We start from the raw sequence: 17,672 nt of genomic DNA on the forward strand, positions 1-17,672 counted from the left end.
CACTCCAACGGCTCCTGCGATCCCCCCACCACCTGCAGCCGTACTGTCACTTCTCCGGCGGCCGCCCCATGCTGACCCCTACCTCCGCGCTGGCCGACGTCAACCATCACAACTGGTTGACACCGTTAAATAGGTGGTTTGGTCACGCCGGCGGGACTTCGGCCCATCCAGCCTCGGGAATTGGGGCGGCCCCGGGCCCGTTGCGTCGTGCCGGTCCTCGACATTCTCCGAGGCGCGCAGCGCAATTCACGACAAGGGGATTTTGGGGGGGCCGGAGAATATCGCGGGGCGGCCGGGCGGGATTTACGCCGCTTCCACGGCGATTCTCCGACCCGCCGGGGGCTCGCAGAATCTCGTCCATAATGTTTCATGGCCGAGATTCTCCGACCCCCCGCCGGGTCGGAGAATCGCCGGGGGCTGGCGTGAATCCCGCCCCCGCCAGTTACCGAATTCTCCGGCACCGGATATTCGGCGGGGGCGGGCGATTCTCCAGCCCGGATGAGCCGAAGCCCCGCTGCTAGAATGCCTGTCCCGCCAGCGTGGATTAAACCACCTCTCTTACCGGCGGGACAAGACACCGCGGGCGGGCTCCGGGGTCCTGGGGGGGTGCAGGGCGATCTGGGCCCGGGGGGGCCCCCACGGTGGCTTGGCCCACGATCGGGGCCCACCGATCCGCGGGCGGGCCTGTGCCGTGAGGGCACTCTTTTCCTTCCGCCTTCGCCACGGTCTCCACCATGGCAGAGGCGGAAGAGACCCCCTCCACTGAGAATTCGGCAACCGGCGGGGGCGGGATTCACGCCAGCCCCCGGCGATTCTCCGACCCGGGTCGGAGAATCTCGCCCAATCTGGGACAAATTTGGGCAGCACGGTAGCATAGTGGTTAGCACAAATGCTTCACAGCTCCAGGGTCCCAGGTTCGATCCCGGCTTGGGTCACTGTCTGTGCGGAGTCTGCACATCCTCCCCGTGTGTGCGTGGGTTTCCTCCGGGTGCTCCGGTTTCCTCCCACAGTCCAAAGATGTGCAGGTTAGGTGGATTGGCCATGATAAATTGCCCTTAGTGTCCAAAATTGCCCTTAGTGTTGGGTGAGGTTACTGGGTTATGGGGATAGGGTGGAAGCGTGGACCTTGGGTAGGGTGCTCTTTCCAAGAGCCGGTGCAGACTCGATGGGCCGAATGGCCTCCTTCTGCACTGTAAATTCTATGATCTATGATCTAAAATGAAATGAAATGTGTTTCAGCAGCCTGAGAATCCTTGTTGGAATGATTTGAGTAAGCACAGAGAGTTAAGCAAACGCAAGCTAAGCACTGAAGTCTGGACACATTGAAGTCTGTGAGGATGAATCAAATTAATATAATGAAATCGGAAAACAATAAAAGTGCTCCTGGTAATAGTACTGTAATACAGGAAAAAGAGATTTCATTGAGAACACAGTGTTTTACTGGGACTGTGTCAATTAAATTTGGCATTTGTTCAGAGCTTGTATTTACTTACTTTACTCCTTCAACTAACAATTTGATGCCCTGAAAGTGGTACACTTCAGACCTTGAAAATGGTTGTTGCCAATTGACAAGATGCCAACAGATTCTAATGTAACTCCTGAAGGCCTCAGTTGAATTCCCATTAATTCAGTAGCTTCCATGGCTCTGGAAAAGTGAAGGTTTGATAAATGCCTGGGTAAGCAATGTAGAGTAGTTTGAGATATTTACAACAACATATTACGTTGAACTTTGAAAAACATCCCAAAATGCTTCACAGAGGCTTAATGAAAAAATGAGAGCAGCAGGGAGGTTATAACCCATGACGACTGGAGACTGGAGCTAGCAGAAACAAATAACTGGCAAATATTTGCCTCAGATCAGTCCCATTCAACTATTTTTTTTTGTGAAAGAATTACTTCTGAAACCACCTTAATGTGGGTAGGAGGCCTCTCTATTCCCCGTGGCGATTAATGTAAGAACATAGAACATACAGTGCAGTAGGAGGCCATTCGGCCCAGCGAGTCTGCACCGACCCACTTAAGCCCTCACTTCCACCCTATCCCCATAACCTAATAGCCCATCCTAACCTTTTTGCACACTAAAGGCAATTTAGCATGGCCAATCCACATGGCCAATCCACCTAACCTGCACGTATTTGGACTGTGGGAGGAAACCGGAGCACCCGGAGGAAACCCACGCACACACGGGGAGAACATGCAGACTCCACACAGACAGTGACCCTGCGGGGAATCAAATCTGGGACATTGGCGCTGTGAAGCCACAGTGCTAACCACTGTGCTACCGTGCTACCCATGTGAGTTCTTGTAATAGAGCATAGAGCCCTTGTAATGCAGTTCTTCTTCAGCAACACTTTCAGTATGATCTAGTGGGTAGCACTGTTGCTTCACAGTGCCAGGGTCCCAGGTTCGATTCCTGCTTGGTCACTGTCTGTGAGGAATCAGCATGTTCTCCCCGTGACTGCATGGGTTTCCTCCGGATGCTCCGGTTTCCTCCCACAAGTCCTGAAAGACGTGCTTGTTCGGTGAATTGGACATTCTGAATTCTCCCTCAGTGTACCCGAACAGGCGCCGGAGTGTGGTGACTAGGGGTTATTCACAGTAACCTCATTGCAGTGTTAATGCAAGCCTACTTGTGACAATAATAAAGATTATTATTATCAGTATTACTTGTTCAGAGACAGAACAAGAATTATGCTCCTCTCATCCCACCCTTCCATCCCCATAGTGCCAGCTAAAGTCATGCAAATGCGCCATACAATTGGGGAAGGAAATATGAACCATGGTGAGACTTCAGACAGATCACACTTAATAATAATGTTAGGAATTGATCAGATTCCAAGGGGATTTTCCTCGATTTACGTAATCCTCCCAATTGCCTTCTGAAATAGATGAACGGAGGATTTATTTGTTGCAGTATGTTATGATAATCTGGAATGCATACCCTGAAAGGTGATGAAAACAGATTAATTAATAATCTCCAAAATGTAACTGGATAAATAATTGAAGTGGAACATTTTGTGGTGCTATGGCGAAAGCCAAGGGAGTACAACTAATTGGATAGCTCTTTCATAGAGCTGACACTGAAACAATGGACCAATTAGCCTCCTCCTGTGCTGTATCATTCTATGATGATATGTTACTCACAGCTGATTCAGGGCTGCATTGCAAGTTCTGATGTTTGCCGAGGTCCCATTTTGGCAAAGCGCTGTAGTACTTACCCATCTCCCCAGCACACATTTACTGAAGAAATGTGTCACATGATTGAGAGGTGTGTGTTGTAAACATTGCTGCTCTGCACAGATAGGCCCACAGGAGTAATAGTTATAATTCTATTCTTTGTTCTACTCTGCAAGACTTAAGTTGCAAGTAACAAGTTTTTGTAATCCCTTCGAAAACTCTTCTTCAATTATTGAGATATTATTTTGCTCTATCGCCCACACAGGGGCTGGTTTAGCACAGTGGGCTAAACAGCTGGCATGTAATGCCGAACAATGCCAGCAGCACATGTTCAATTCCCGTACTGGCCTCCTCCTACAGGCGCCGGAATGTGGCGACGAGGGGCTTTTCACAGTAACTTCATTGAAGCCTATTTGTGACAATAAGCGATTATTATTATAAACAGAATTTGGAATTCTTGTTAAATATGTCGCTGTTCTTTTTGTTTTCAATTGTTAATGTCTTCTCATATTCTTGGCAAAACTTAACACCTTATTGTCACATCATATGTTGTGTAGTTCCATTGGAGCAGGATGAAAAGTACAACTTGCATAATTGTCTTCCTCTCTCATAAACCCAAATTTTCCACAAGGTGCATCTCTCTTTTTCAACCATCTCACATTCACAAAGAATTTCTCCGAAGCACCGAGAAATCAGAAGCTGCCCGACTGAAATTTAGAACTCCGCTTCCAGACACAAGAACAGGAGCTCAACCAAGTATCAACTGGGAAAACCAGATATGGCGTTTTAGTCTCAAAGTTGGTAAATGCAGTGCATACTTTAGGACCTGTATGTTAAAGAAGCAATGAGATTGAGTGCTGATCCTACCTAGAATTTGCAAATGGCCCTAGGTAACATGCAGGAAGTGAATGCTAGCAACCCTGAGGTAGCAACAATCACGGAATGATCAAGTTTAATAACCGGAGGGTCAGAAATGCCGAACACCAGGAGGCTGGGCTATGACAATGAAATATGCAGACAGAAACATAGCAAATAATACAACACTTCAAAGAGGGTGTTACATGGACCCAAGCCAGTTGGCAAAGTCAAAACTAAGACAGAAAGTCTATCCTTGCAGAGAGAGTTTATTGACTGAGTTCAGAGTCAGCCCTGCCCCATGAATGTTGCGGCTATCCCCACCTATACTGTTATGAGCGGAGCAATTAACAAACAAAGGGGACAAATTAACAAATAACGGTCAAATAAATTAATAATATATGCACTTATAAATGTAATATTATCCATCACATGTTTAACAATATCATTGAAATTAAACCTCAGCAATGTAACTGCCAATAATTTTGACAGAGGGAAGTGGAATACCTTTAAATGTGTAATGCTGAATATAGAGGATAACTGCACACTGTAGATAAACAAATTCAGGCCAAATCAAAATGAAGCAAAGGCATTCATAACCAAATGAAAAGTGAAACTAGGAGATATACAAGGATATCGTAGAAGGGGCTTACCAGAATTAATTAATAAAAATACAGAAATGCATTCTAAGGATGAGGACAGAGAGAGATCCTTCTAAAAACCTAACAGTAAAAATAATGTTGGAGTAAGGTGACTGTCAGAAGAGTGTAAATTCATGAAGGAAGCAAACAGTATTAAACCTCAAGATGACCATATGATGGTTATTATTTTTAAAGATTACTTCTCAGAAATATTCACAAGGAATGCTGCGAACAAGATGCCTTCTCAAATAAGAACTAATCAAAATAAGATGAAAAATTGTAATGTATTGGTAAATAAGATGGACATCCTAGTACCAAATAAGGGTTCAAAATAAAGAATTCCCAGGATAGCTGGTATTTATCCCAGAATACAGAAAAATATCCGGGAGGAGATTTGTGAGACACTGCTGACCAGGAAAGAGTAATGAACCAGACATAGGCATCTACAGATTCCATAGTCTAACTTTTACTCTGTTTAAATTAATGTAATTGAGTATACGTGTAAACATGATGATTATTTGCACAATTACCTAGTAAGTATAGCCATCAAGAATTCAAAGGAGAAAATCCTGGGCGGGATTCTCCGACCCTCCACGACGGAATCGTGGCCGGCACAGGGGCAGAGAATAGCTGTTCACGCCGGAAATCCTCTGCGGACCCGCCATTCCTTCAGGTAGAGTGCTTTTTCGAAGGCTCGGTACAGGTTAGATGCATCCAATGTCCTCCTGCATTGTAAGTTATAAATAGAAGTTTATTGGTCAAAACCTAAAGCTGTGGATATTCAGGATAAATTTCGGGAACTAGCAGAAAAAAGGACATAAATAAGGCCACTAAAGGGACACCAAATAGATTCATAGGTAATGTCAATGAAATGACAAAAAGATTGAGTAATTACCTTGCTTCAGTATTTACCAAGGATACTAACAAGGAGGGTGTGACAATAGAAGAAACAATTAAAAAATACAAAATCCACATTTCGGATAGAAAGAGGGGAGATCATTGTTGAACTAATCAAACTTGGAGAGGATAAAACCTCTGATCCAGATGGATTATATATGTGCACATTAAACGAAGTTGGGGAGAAGATTGCAAAGGTAGTATTATTACAATCCTGGACCGCGCCCCAACAGTTGCTAGGATACTTGACAGAAATCCCAATATTTGATTTAATTTTTAAGACTGTGAGGAAAGGATTCCACGCACAAATAGGGATATGATATATTAAAATAAATGTTATTACTAACACAGCATTACAAACTTTAACATCATAAAGAAAATAGCTCACAATTACCAGTTAAACAATGCTTAACAATGACAATAAAACACTAACTCCTAACTGCTATTTTGTGTCTCCACTCAAGCAAAACCCGTCTCAGGTCAAAATCCATTTTAAATGCAGTTAGCCAAACCAAGAATACTTGCCGTAAAGAGATGTTCTGACAGAGATATCCTTCAGGAAACAGCTTGCAGACTCTTGCCTGTGTCAAACTACTGTTTAACTTGCTAGCCTTTTCAGAAACTGCTGTTAGGTTCACAGTAAAAATATTTTGAACTAAACTGCTTTGAGAGAAACTGCTAGTCCATTCACAGACAGTTCCAAACTGAATTCAAATTGAACATCTGACTGCTTCAGGCCCTGGCTCCTCCCATTAACTACATAATCTTACTAAAGCTAATAATAATGGCCCGAATTATCCACTCCCCAGGAAACCTTCTTTCTATGAACAATATTCATGAACCCTTACTTTTACGATGCTATAATTGCCCCTCTTGTAGCTACAAAGCCTGGCTGTCTTTCTTACTAGGATTCTGTAAAACACTACGGCAGCAGTCACATACCAACCCTTGTTTCACCAACAACATATAATACAATGGCTGGATTCTCCATTCCTACTGGGACTTGCGCCGTTGGGAACCCGACCCATCGGGGGTGGAGTATTGCGGGTGGGCCGGTTGATGACACGGCAAGGGGTTTGCGACTGCACACGGCGCCCGTCCCGATGATGGCGATTTGGGGGGTGCAGATCATCGCAAACCGGCACCTGCCCCGATTGCGACGTCGGGAGCCATTCTCTGCCCGATCGCTGTTCCCGACTTCGGCGTCGGGCTACGGAGAATTCTGCCCAATATATCTGAAATTCCTTCATCCATCTCAGTATTACATAGAAATAACAATTTGTTGGAAAAAGTAAGTGTACCAGAAGACTATCAGACAGCAAATCTTATTCCAGTATTTAAAATGGGAGATCGAAAGACCCAGGAAAGTATACATCAGTTAGCTTCAGGAACGATAATTGAAACTTTACTCAAAGGTATCATAGAAAAACTTCTGAAAACCAAACATACATTAAAGACTAGTCAGCATCATTTTCAAAAGGGATGCTTATATTTGACCAACCTTGATGAATTATTCGCCGGGACAACAGTGAGAGTGAACAAACGTAATGCTGCAGATGCAATATTTCTGGACTTCCTAAAGGCCTTTAAAATATATCACATATTGTAATCAGGTGAGAAGAGGCTGAATGGCTTCCCTCTTTTCCCTCTCCTTGTTTGACTATAACAGAGTTTTTTTTAGAATGGATATACTCACCAATTCCATGAGTGTTTATAACTGTTTACATGCTGTTATCTTAAAAGACACGATCGGACAGATTTAATTGAGTTTCTTAAAAAGAGGCTAGCTTTTATTATATTTAATCTGGTCGGAGTAAAATGATTTTTAAAAAAACACTCCGACTTCCACACACACACACTCATTGTTCACACACACACACACACAACTAGATTACAGACTAGAGAGGATGGATTACATAATTTAGAGTCCAGTAATATTAAAGAGGTATGCAGCGCCCGATCCTGCTGCTTTCAACGTTGAGCAGTTTAAAGCGGCAGACAGTTGATTTATCGGTTCTTCTGAAGACGGAGGTGCCAAGGTGACTTTTTAAAACATCTCTGTCTGCACCATGTTTTCGACATCAGACAGGGTTCATAATTTGTCATTTGGTTAAAGAGAGAGAGATAGGGAAGGCACCTACTCAGTGCCTTGTTCCTTCAGTGTCTCAGTTGTTTATGCTATTCTGCACATAACACACAAAGGGTTGGCTTGTCACATGACCTATTCCCAACTTCCAAGTGACCCAAATATGCTCAGTGTCAGTGTATTCAAATTGTACTTTGATTAGACCATTGCTGAAAATTCATGTCCTCACCAGGGTTCCATTATCCAAGTGATTTCCACCCAGTTGATTGTCTGGTTACTTTACTAATGGGATATGAGATGGCCTCCATTAATCTCTTTCAATCCATAGAATCCACAGTGCATAAGGAGGCCATTTGGCCAATGAAGTCTACATCTACCTTTTGGAAGAGTACTCCAACTAGAACCACCCTCCCACCCTATTCCTGAAACCTCACCTGACCTATACATTTTGGACACTAGGTGCAATTTGGCATGGTCAATCAACCTAACCACGGGCGGGATTCTCCGACCCCCCGCCAGGCCGGAGAATCGCAGGGGGACAGCGTGAATCACGCCCAGCCACCCCGACGCCGGCTGGCGGATTCTCCGGCGCCGGTTTTTAGGCGGGAATCACGCCACGCCGGTCGGGGGCCATTGGCAGCAGCCCCCCCGGCGATTCTCCGGCCCGCGATGGGCCAAGTGGCCGCCCGTTTTCGGCTGGTCCCGCCGGCGTAAAATACACCAGGTCCGTACCGGCGGGACCTGGCTCTGCGGGCGGCCTCTGGTGTCCTTGGGGGGGGGGGCACGGGGGGATCTGGTCCTGGAGGGGTGCCCCCACGGTGGCCTATCCCACGATCGGGGCCCACCGATCCGCAGGCGGGCCTGTGCTGTGGGAGCACTCTTTCCCTCAGCGCCGGCTGCTATAAACGTCCGCCATGGCCGGCATGGAGAAGAACCCCTCTGCGCATGTGCTGGAATGACGCCAGCACACGCTGGCGCTCCCACGCATGCGCCAACTCGCGCCGGCCGGTGGAGGCACTTCGGCGCCGGTTGGCGCAGTGCCAAGTCCTTCCGCGCCGGCTGGCGCGGCGCCAAGCCCTTCGGCGCCGGCCCAGCCCCTGAAGGTGTGGAGGATTCCGGACCTTCCGGGCGGCCCGACGCCGGAGTGGTTCACGCTCCTCCGCGCCGGTACGGCCCGCCCCGCCGGCTTAGGGAGAATCCCGCCCCATATCTTTGGACTGGACAGTGGGAGGAAACCGGAGCACCCGGTGGAAACCCACGCAGACACGGGGAGAACGTGCAAACACCACCAAAGGCTGGAACCCAAATCCCTGACGCTGTGAGGTAGCAGTGCTAACCACTGTGCCACCCAATTATTCCTGGTGTGGCTTATCGCCATGTCAATAGTTTTGGAATGTAGAAGGTACAGTGATATCATCTTCGGCTATCATCCTAAGTCTTTGGAATGTGGCTTTAGTCTTTTCAGAAAATATCAGTCGGGAGTTTCCAGCCAGTAAATTCAAAAATATATTTTTTAGGTATGAAGTATGGGTTCACAATGCAGTAGACTAATGACTAATATGAGAGCATATGGCGTCGGGGGCAGGGGGCAGAATGGTCAGCAAAATGATTCCAAAACAGGGAGTAGGGATTAAGGATGGCTGCGCTCACTGTAAATGTTGGGAAATGGTGTTCTACTTGAAATGTGCTGGCATCACTGTTTCGTTCATTTACATTAATGATTTGGACTCTGGAAGCAGAAGGGAAATTTCAACACTGTCTGATGACATTAAATTGGGAGGTCCCAGGAGCGACCGGTGAATCCTAGGCGCCGGGAGAGTCTGGCGAACGTGTATGCATATCTGGAACTTGCCCAACAACAACACCTTCTCCACAATAGTCCTCAATACCGAGGTCCCGCAAGGCTGCGTACTTAGCCCCCTACTATACTCCCTGTACACACACGACTGCGTGGCAAAACTTGGTTCCAACTCCATCTACAAGTTTGCTGATGATACGACCTTGGTGGGCTGGATCTCGAATAACGAGAACCTCATGGAGTGGTGCAGCGACAACAATCTCTCCCTCAATACCAGCAAAACTAAAGAGCTGGTCATTAACTTCAGGAAGCAAAGTACTGTACACACCCCTGTCAGCATCAATGGAGCCGAGGTGGAGATGGTTAGCAGTTTCAAATTCCTCGGGGTGCACATCTCCAAAAATCTGTCCTGGTCCACCCGCATCGACGCTATCACCAAGAAAGCACAACAGCGCCTATACTTCGTTAGGAAACTAAGGAAATTCGGCATGTCCACAATAACCCTTAGCAACTTATACAGATGCACCGTAGAAAGTATCCTAGCTGGCTACATCACAGCCTGGTATGGCAACTGCTCGGCCCAAGACCGCAAGAAACTTCAGAGAGTCGTGAACACAGCCCAGTCCATCACATAAACCTGCCTCCCATCCAATGACTCCCATCTACGCCTCCCGCTACCTGGAGAAAGCGGGCAGCATAATCAAAGATCCCTCCCCTCCCCACCCGGCTTACTCACTCTTCCAACTTCTTCCATCGGGCAGGAGATACAGGGGCGAGATTCTCCGACCCCCCGCCGGGTCGGAGAATCGCCGGGGGCTGGCGTGAATCCCGCCTCCGCCGGTTGCCGAATTCCCAACACCGGATATTCGGTGGGGGCGGGAATCGCGGCGGTTGGCGGGCCCCACCCCGCAATTCTCCGGCCCGGATGGGCCAAAGTCCCGCCGCTAAAATGCCTGTCCCGCCGGCGTAAATTAAACCACCTACCTTACCGGCGGGACAAGGCGGCGCAGGCGGGCTCTGGGGTCCTGGGGGGGGGCGCGGGGCGATCTGGCCCTGGGGCGTGCCCCCACGGTGGCCTGGAACGCGATCGGGGCCCACCGATCCGCGGGCAGGCCTGTGCCGTGGGGGCACTCGTTCCCTTCCGCCTTCGCCACGGCCTCCACCATGGCGGAGGCGGAAGAGACTCCCTCCACTGCGCATGCGCGGGAATGCCGTCAGCGGCCGCTGACGCTCCCGCGCATGCGCTGCCCGGAGATGTCATTTCCGCGCCGGCTGGCGGGGCACCAAAGGCCTTTTCCGCCAGCTGGCGGGGCGGAAATTCGTCCGGCACAGACCTAGCCCCTTAAGGTTGGGGCTCGGCCCCCAAAGATGCGGAGCATTCCGCACCTTTGGGGCGGCGCAATGCCTGACTGATTTGCGCCGTTTTGGGCGCCAGTCGGCGGACATCGCGCCGATACCGGAGAATTTCGCCCCAGAAGTCTGAGAGCATGCACGAACAGACTCAAAAGCAGCTTCTTCCCCGCTGTCCCCAGACTCCTAAACGACCCTCTTATGGACTGACCTGATTAACACTACGGGGGCGATTCTCCGAGCCCCGCGCTGGGCCGGAGAATCGCAGCAACCGCGCCACAATGCCCTGACGCCGGCGCGCGATTCTCCGAGGTGCAGAGAATCGGCGCCATTTGCGCGGGCACGTTTGGTGCTGCGCTGGCCGAGGGCCGCTGGAATCAGCGAGGCCGTCAATTTTCCGGCCCGGATGGGCCGAGCGGCCGTGCCGATACGACAGAGTCCCGCAGGCGCCATTCACCCCTGGTCGCTGCCGGCGGGAACTCTGCGCCAACGGTCAGGGGGGCAGCCTGTGGGGGGGGGAATTCGGGGGCTCCTTCACCGGGGAGGGCCTCCGATTGGGTCCGACCCACGATTGAGGCCAGTCTGGCCTCTCTGCCCCCCCCCGGCCTACTTCTCTGCGCAGTCGGCCCCTGAACACCGATGCCATGTTGAGTCGGGGCCGGCGCGCTAAAGAAATCCTCCGTACATGCGCAGGTTGGCACGGCCCAGCTGTGCATGCGCGGGTTGGCGCGGCGCCCGGTTGGCGCGGCGCCCATTTGGCGCCGGGAAAGGAGGCTGGGGCGGCGTGAACCACTCCAGCGCCGTGCTGGCCCCCACTCGGTCGTACCCTGGCCCGATTCGCGCCGTCCTGAAACACGACGGCGTTCGCTACGGCACGAACACTTGGGCTCCATATTGGAGAATCGCCCCCTACATCCCTGTATGCTTCACCCGATGCCGGTGTTTATGTAGTTACATTGTGTACCTTGTGTTGCCCTATTATATATTTTATTTCATTTTATTTTCAAGTACTTAATGATCTGTTGAGCTGCTCGCAGAAAAATACTTTTCACTGTACCTCGATATATGTGACAATAAACAAAATCCGAATCCAAAATTCCAGCGAGATCCAGATTGCAGCGTCTCGCGAGACTCCATTGAATCTCACCACATGTTTCGAGCCTCTCGCGAGAGTCATCGGCCGCACCCGGCACCACGTTGGGCACGGCGAGGCCGCCAAATCACGGCCCACATGTTGAATTTCTTTTTTGAGAAACAAGAGACATTCAACCACAGGATTCAGTGCAGAGAAGAATTTAAGGAGCTAATACCTGGTTTTGGCATTGCAAGAAAAGACTGGAAAAGCCTGGGCCTTTCATCCTGGACAGGAGCCATCTGATCGTTACTCTTCCCGAGATCTGCTAAATGGTTAAAGGTATAGAAAAGGTAAAATGCTTTAAATTTCAAGAATAGGATCAGGAAATGCAAGTTCAAACCGGTAAAACAGTTAAATTGATCAAAAAAATTGATCGCACAAAGATCAACATTTGCAAGACTCCCAGATAGAGCAGTGGAGGCATTAATCAAGGAACATCTGGGGAATATATTGGAGCAAAACGGTGAGATGTTTCTCAACAGTTGAATGACCTTCTTCATTCTTCCCCAGTGAAATCTTTTGCAGTAATTTATAATGTTTCAATAATCCAATTTTTGTAATTTGTTCATTATAAACATATTTTTAGTTGTAAACGAAGATAGGAAATGCAACTCAAAACTGTAAATAGATTACTTGAACCAGTTTTGTGATATTTGTTAGTTTATGATGCATGACTAATTTACTGATGGTGGTTCTTGATGTTTTCAGATTTAGTCATTTAGACATTTGATAATTTTAACAGATAACCACGTGTATTAGCCAACCATTATTTTCTATCCTACAGCCACAGGACATATTGAGGTGCCACACCATGATGCGTGTCAGTTATGAGGTTTGATGCTTTAGAAATGCATGATGGATGGCACTAGACTAGTAATTAAATAGATCTGCAGGAATCCAGGGTTAATTACTCACCATAAATAGTGCTGACCCTAGAGAGTTAACAGCCTGTTCAAAGGTGCTGTGGACTAACTTACTAAATAAATGCATTACCTCCATTAAATGCAGGAGTACCTCTTGGATTTCTAATATTCGATGATTCACAAGTCTTAGAAACGTTATTGCCTGGCTTAATATAATTGCATTCTCAATAGAATTTAGCAATCGTGATCTCATGGTGTGAATCTCCAATTGCTGTTTGCATTGTGTATTTGAGCTAATGACATAATTGGGAGACAAGCGACCTTTGATAAGAGCAGCAGCAAAAATTTAGCGAATTCTGAGTCTTTGCTCCCTCCGTGGATTGATGGTTGATGACACAATCCAGCCTAACACATAGCCACACAGATCAGAAAATCTCTAGTTCAATTCTGAGCTCCACTTGTGCAAATAAGCAACTATTAATTAGGTAGGAAACAGTGTGGAACAGATCAGCAAGGAAAAGTGGCAATCCAACAGGCTGAGAACTATAAAAACCAACAAAGAAATATAAAGAAAGCAGTGTGGCGTAAAAAAGGGAGCAAAAGGGCACAAATAAAATCTTGATGGTGATATCAAAGCGAACAATAAATGATTTTATGAATATATTTAGAGAAAGGGAATAGTGAAGGGAAACGTGGGTCCATTAAAGGAGGAAGGATGTAATACTATCTTGGATAATGTGGAGACTTGTTAAATATGTACTTTGTATCCGTTTTCATAGTAGAGTAAAGCGACAAAATATAGTGGCACAAGGGAACCTAAAAATAATTTGATGGAAGGAGGATAGAAGATTTAGCATAAGTTTTAAAAATTCCTAATGGGCAAATGATGGGATTTATGATAGAAAAATCTTGAGGATAAAATATTTTTCCGCCCTGGAGTATTAAAAGAAATAGGGAAGGAAATTGCAAACGTGTTGGTCATAATTTTCCAAAGCTCTTGAGCTTTAAGATTGTGCCTTTAGATTGGAAAATTGCAAATGCTACTCCATTATTTAAGAAGGGATGGGGGGTGGGGGTAGAAACCAGGAAACTACTGACCAGTCAGTTTAATATGAATTGTGGGAAAGTTATTGGAATCGATCCCTAGGGACTGAGTGAGCATTGAGATAAAGATGAACTGATCAAAGAGAATTGGCATAGATTTGTGAAGGGTCAGATAAAGCTGATAAATCTGGTTTAATTTTTTGAAGAGGTCACTAACTTTGAGGAATGTCAATGGACATTGTATTTATTGACTTTCACAAGGCACTGAGTAAATTGCAAAAGATTATTAACAAATAAAAGCTCCTGGAATTGGGGGTAACATGGATTGTGTTACAATTATGAGCTTCGGAAGATTGTTTTGTTTCGAGACAGTATCTTAAATTTAAAGTAAGATAAAGGAGGGTCATGTGACCCTTTCTGTCGCCTACGTGGCACCAAGCCTGGGTGGTTTGATTGCTAGAGATTAAAGGGGTCCCAGATTGTTTTACAAGAAAGGAGATGCAAGGCGTTTACACGTGAGGACAATGCAACAGCCTGTGTGCTCATAGTAGGTAGACTCTAAGTCTGCAAAGTCCCAGAAAAGTGTTAAATATGTCAGGTGGCCAATAATTGTGCTGTAAACTGTCTATTTACTTCCAAAATAAAAGAGGGTAGGATCTTAAAGATAACTAATTAGCATTTCTAACTGGATGCAAATATTGTGTATGATTCACGTTGCCACAGAGATGGGCCTTGAGAGGGTAAGGGTTTCTAAGGGATGTCTGAAAACTCATAGACAAGGTTAATCTGCCAGGGTCCAAGAGGGAGAGAGAGCAGCTGAAAATCTCTGTAGGTCATCACACTGGAATGTGGGAGCCATGCACTTGGATTAAAAGGACCAAATTTATGAGTAAAACTGAGACTGGAGGATTTGCCTAGCTTAAACTGGAGGAAACTTCTCCAGAGCAAAGAAACCTCACTGTGAAAGGCAATTCTAAGATTAAAGGTTCTCAGGCCGAGAAACATAAAGAACAGTAGTAAACCCTCAGGAATTAAGAATTGCCTTGGAATGATTCCACGAGAACTGAATTTCTTCTCAAAGGACAGTGCAGAGTGCATCTGGAAAGTGTGTTTTTGATTATGCTAAAAGAAAAAGGGGGTGTTCTATTTTGTGCTTTAAGGTATAGGCTGCCTACAAAGATAGTCAAGAGTGCATTTTTAGTCTTTTCTTGCTATAAATATCTTAAAACTTGAAACCTTGCTGTGTCATCCGTTCAACTGGAAGTTGGAATTTTTAAAAAAAGTTATCGATCTTCATAGAGATTTTAACAATTGTTAATGGGTTGGGAGCTAAGGAGATAGTCTATTCTAATTGGCGGGACAACTGGTGTTCCACCAGGTTCCATACAAAGGCCACAATTTTCACCATATATATGAGTGCCTTGGCTAATTTTGTATCTTAAGTTTGTAGATGGCACTAAATTACAAGCAAAAAGTAAAGGGGCATAGACAGACTAATTGAGTGGACAAAATGATGGCAGATGAAATTATTATTGATGTGATTGTTATTGTTGTTATTTACAGCACAGGAGGCCATTTGGCCCATCATGTCTGCACCGGCTCCCAAAAGAGCAAACTAGCTAGTCCCATTCCCCAGCCCCATCTTTGTAGCCTTCTAAATTTGTCACTTTCAAATATATATCCAATTTTAAAAAAAATTATAGATTTTTTTTATTGGGTTTTTCTATATCAAATTAAATTAAATGTGAAGTGTAAGGCACCCCGTTTTGAATCCAAGAAAGACTAACAGAAATATAATAAAGTAAAGGCTCCTTAGTCCCATAGAACCACAGGCTGCTCTCCTCTTTGAGGGGGAGAGCTGGCTGGTGATGATTTAACCTGAGGATCACCACACCTCAGGTGAGGGGCTAGGTTGAGAAGGCAGGGCCTTCACGAATAACCTCAGCTGGTATGGGGATTGAACCCACACTGTTGGCCCTGATCTGTATCATGAACCAACTGTCCAGCCAACTGAGCTATAGAAATAGAAATATACAACTTAAAAAGACTAAAATCTGTTGCACAGCAATTCAGATGTCATGTACACACATCACTGAGAGGTAGTTCATTCATGAAAAATATAATTAGAAAAGCATGTTAGCCGTTCTCTCAAGAGGGATAGAATAAAAGGGAAGGAAGATGCTTCACTTGTGCAGAGCCGTGGACAGATTCCACCAGGAATATTATATTCACTTTTAGTTATCAAGCCCGAGGAAGGATAAGTTGGCATTTAAAGAAATGCAGTGTCGATTCAATGGAATGATACTGAGGCGTATGGGTTCAGTTATAAGGATAGGTTCCATAAAATTGGCGTTTATTTCCTCCAGATCAGAAGGTGGCAGGATGATTTAAATTGAGAGTTTTAAGATGATGATTGTAGTTATATAGAGAGAGACAAAGTTTTCTCCTTCCTATAACTGTGCAGTTGCCCATGGTAGAAAGTGTGTTGGTAGTTAATAGACAAGGACAAGAGTTGGCTTAACTGTAGCTACATAGTCAAATAGCTTGTTAGCACTGATGTCTAAACCCATTCATTAACTCAGTCATTGGCAAAATAATGTAGGTTGCTGAGCACTTGCTGAGAACTGTGTCTGAAACATTGACAGGAGAAAAGAATCAAAAACTGGGGGGAAAGCATTTTTGACATAATTTCCTTGTAGTTTAGCTGAAGTTAGCAGCTTGAGAGGTCAAAGTTGATCAAGGTAAATCAAGTCCTTCAAATTATCTGTGGCAGTTGAACACAAATGGTAAGTTTTTGTTTCTTGCTTCCTTTTACTCAGGTGACCATACGGGCGAGTGTCGAGCCCATGGCAACCTGGGATCGGCATTCTTCTCCAGCGGCAACTACCGAGAGGCCCTAAACAACCACCGTCTCCAGCTAGTGCTGGCCATGAAGCTGAAAGATCGTGAGGTGGGTAATTCGCTTAATTACTTTTCTGAAAATGGGCACAGATTCAAGTGAGTGGATATCAATAGGACATGAAGTTGGTGGGCAAGGTTGTGTTCTCTCAATCACAGAGGTATCTGTTTAGACTGTATCTGTCTATTGTGGAGGTTCGACTCTGGTAATGATATGCTGGACTCAGCTTTTTTTGCTGGAAATACAATTTTCCTGCTCCTTCCTGACCCCACACATTTGTGTGTGACCTTTTGCCGTGTCAGGGAGGTCTTGAGTGCAAAACACACATGCACCTCTTTTCAGGTAGGGGTTCCCATTGTGAGGGCCACAGTAAAATTGTATTTGCTCCTGTACAGTATTTTTGTATGCTGGTGTGGGTTTTGGAAGCCCTAAAGAAATCCACCTCCTTGGAGAGCTTGTGCCCACTGGATAACGCCTGATGAGGAGGAGTTGGGTATATCCTGAAAGATGAGCATAGAATGATTTGACACCTTCAAATGTCACTACTCAATATTATATTGTAATGTTGATCCTAATGCAGTGATCTTTTAGTGAAGCGCCATGATTCACCATAGAGATCTGATTTGCAAAAGTAAGTTGAGGCTTCCATTGACCAGCATTATGTAATTGTTGTCATGCATGACAGTACTTTTCCAATTGTCCAAAGTGCCATAATGCATTCAAAAATTATTTCCATAAAGGCCCTGTTAGCCTCTACTGTTATGCTTTGTCCTGCAATTTAAGTTGACTGTCAGCTCTGGCTGTTTAAAAAAGCAACCTTACGTTTCAAAGTTGAAAAATATCACTTTACATCTCTCTTCCATTCATTGACAGGCATTGTGTAATTGTTGTCATGCATGACAGTACTTTTCCAATTGTCCAAAGTGC

At 45.9% G+C, this 17,672-nt stretch overlaps 1 protein-coding gene across 6 annotated transcripts in view; it reads left to right on the forward strand.

The window, feature by feature from the left end:
* The window catches only part of ttc28 (tetratricopeptide repeat domain 28), a 1,212,158-nt gene that overhangs the window by 709,462 nt on the left and 485,024 nt on the right, over positions 1-17,672 (forward strand). For all 6 annotated transcript variants that reach the window (XM_072489716.1, XM_072489732.1, XM_072489724.1 and 3 more), the window contains one exon: positions 16,666-16,796. In XM_072489716.1, coding sequence (XP_072345817.1) covers positions 16,666-16,796 — 131 coding nt within the window. The remainder of the gene's footprint in view (positions 1-16,665; positions 16,797-17,672) is intronic.

The sequence above is a fragment of the Scyliorhinus torazame genome, chromosome 1 (assembly GCF_047496885.1).
Source record: "Scyliorhinus torazame isolate Kashiwa2021f chromosome 1, sScyTor2.1, whole genome shotgun sequence".
NCBI classification, from domain to species: Eukaryota; Metazoa; Chordata; class Chondrichthyes; order Carcharhiniformes; family Scyliorhinidae; genus Scyliorhinus; species Scyliorhinus torazame.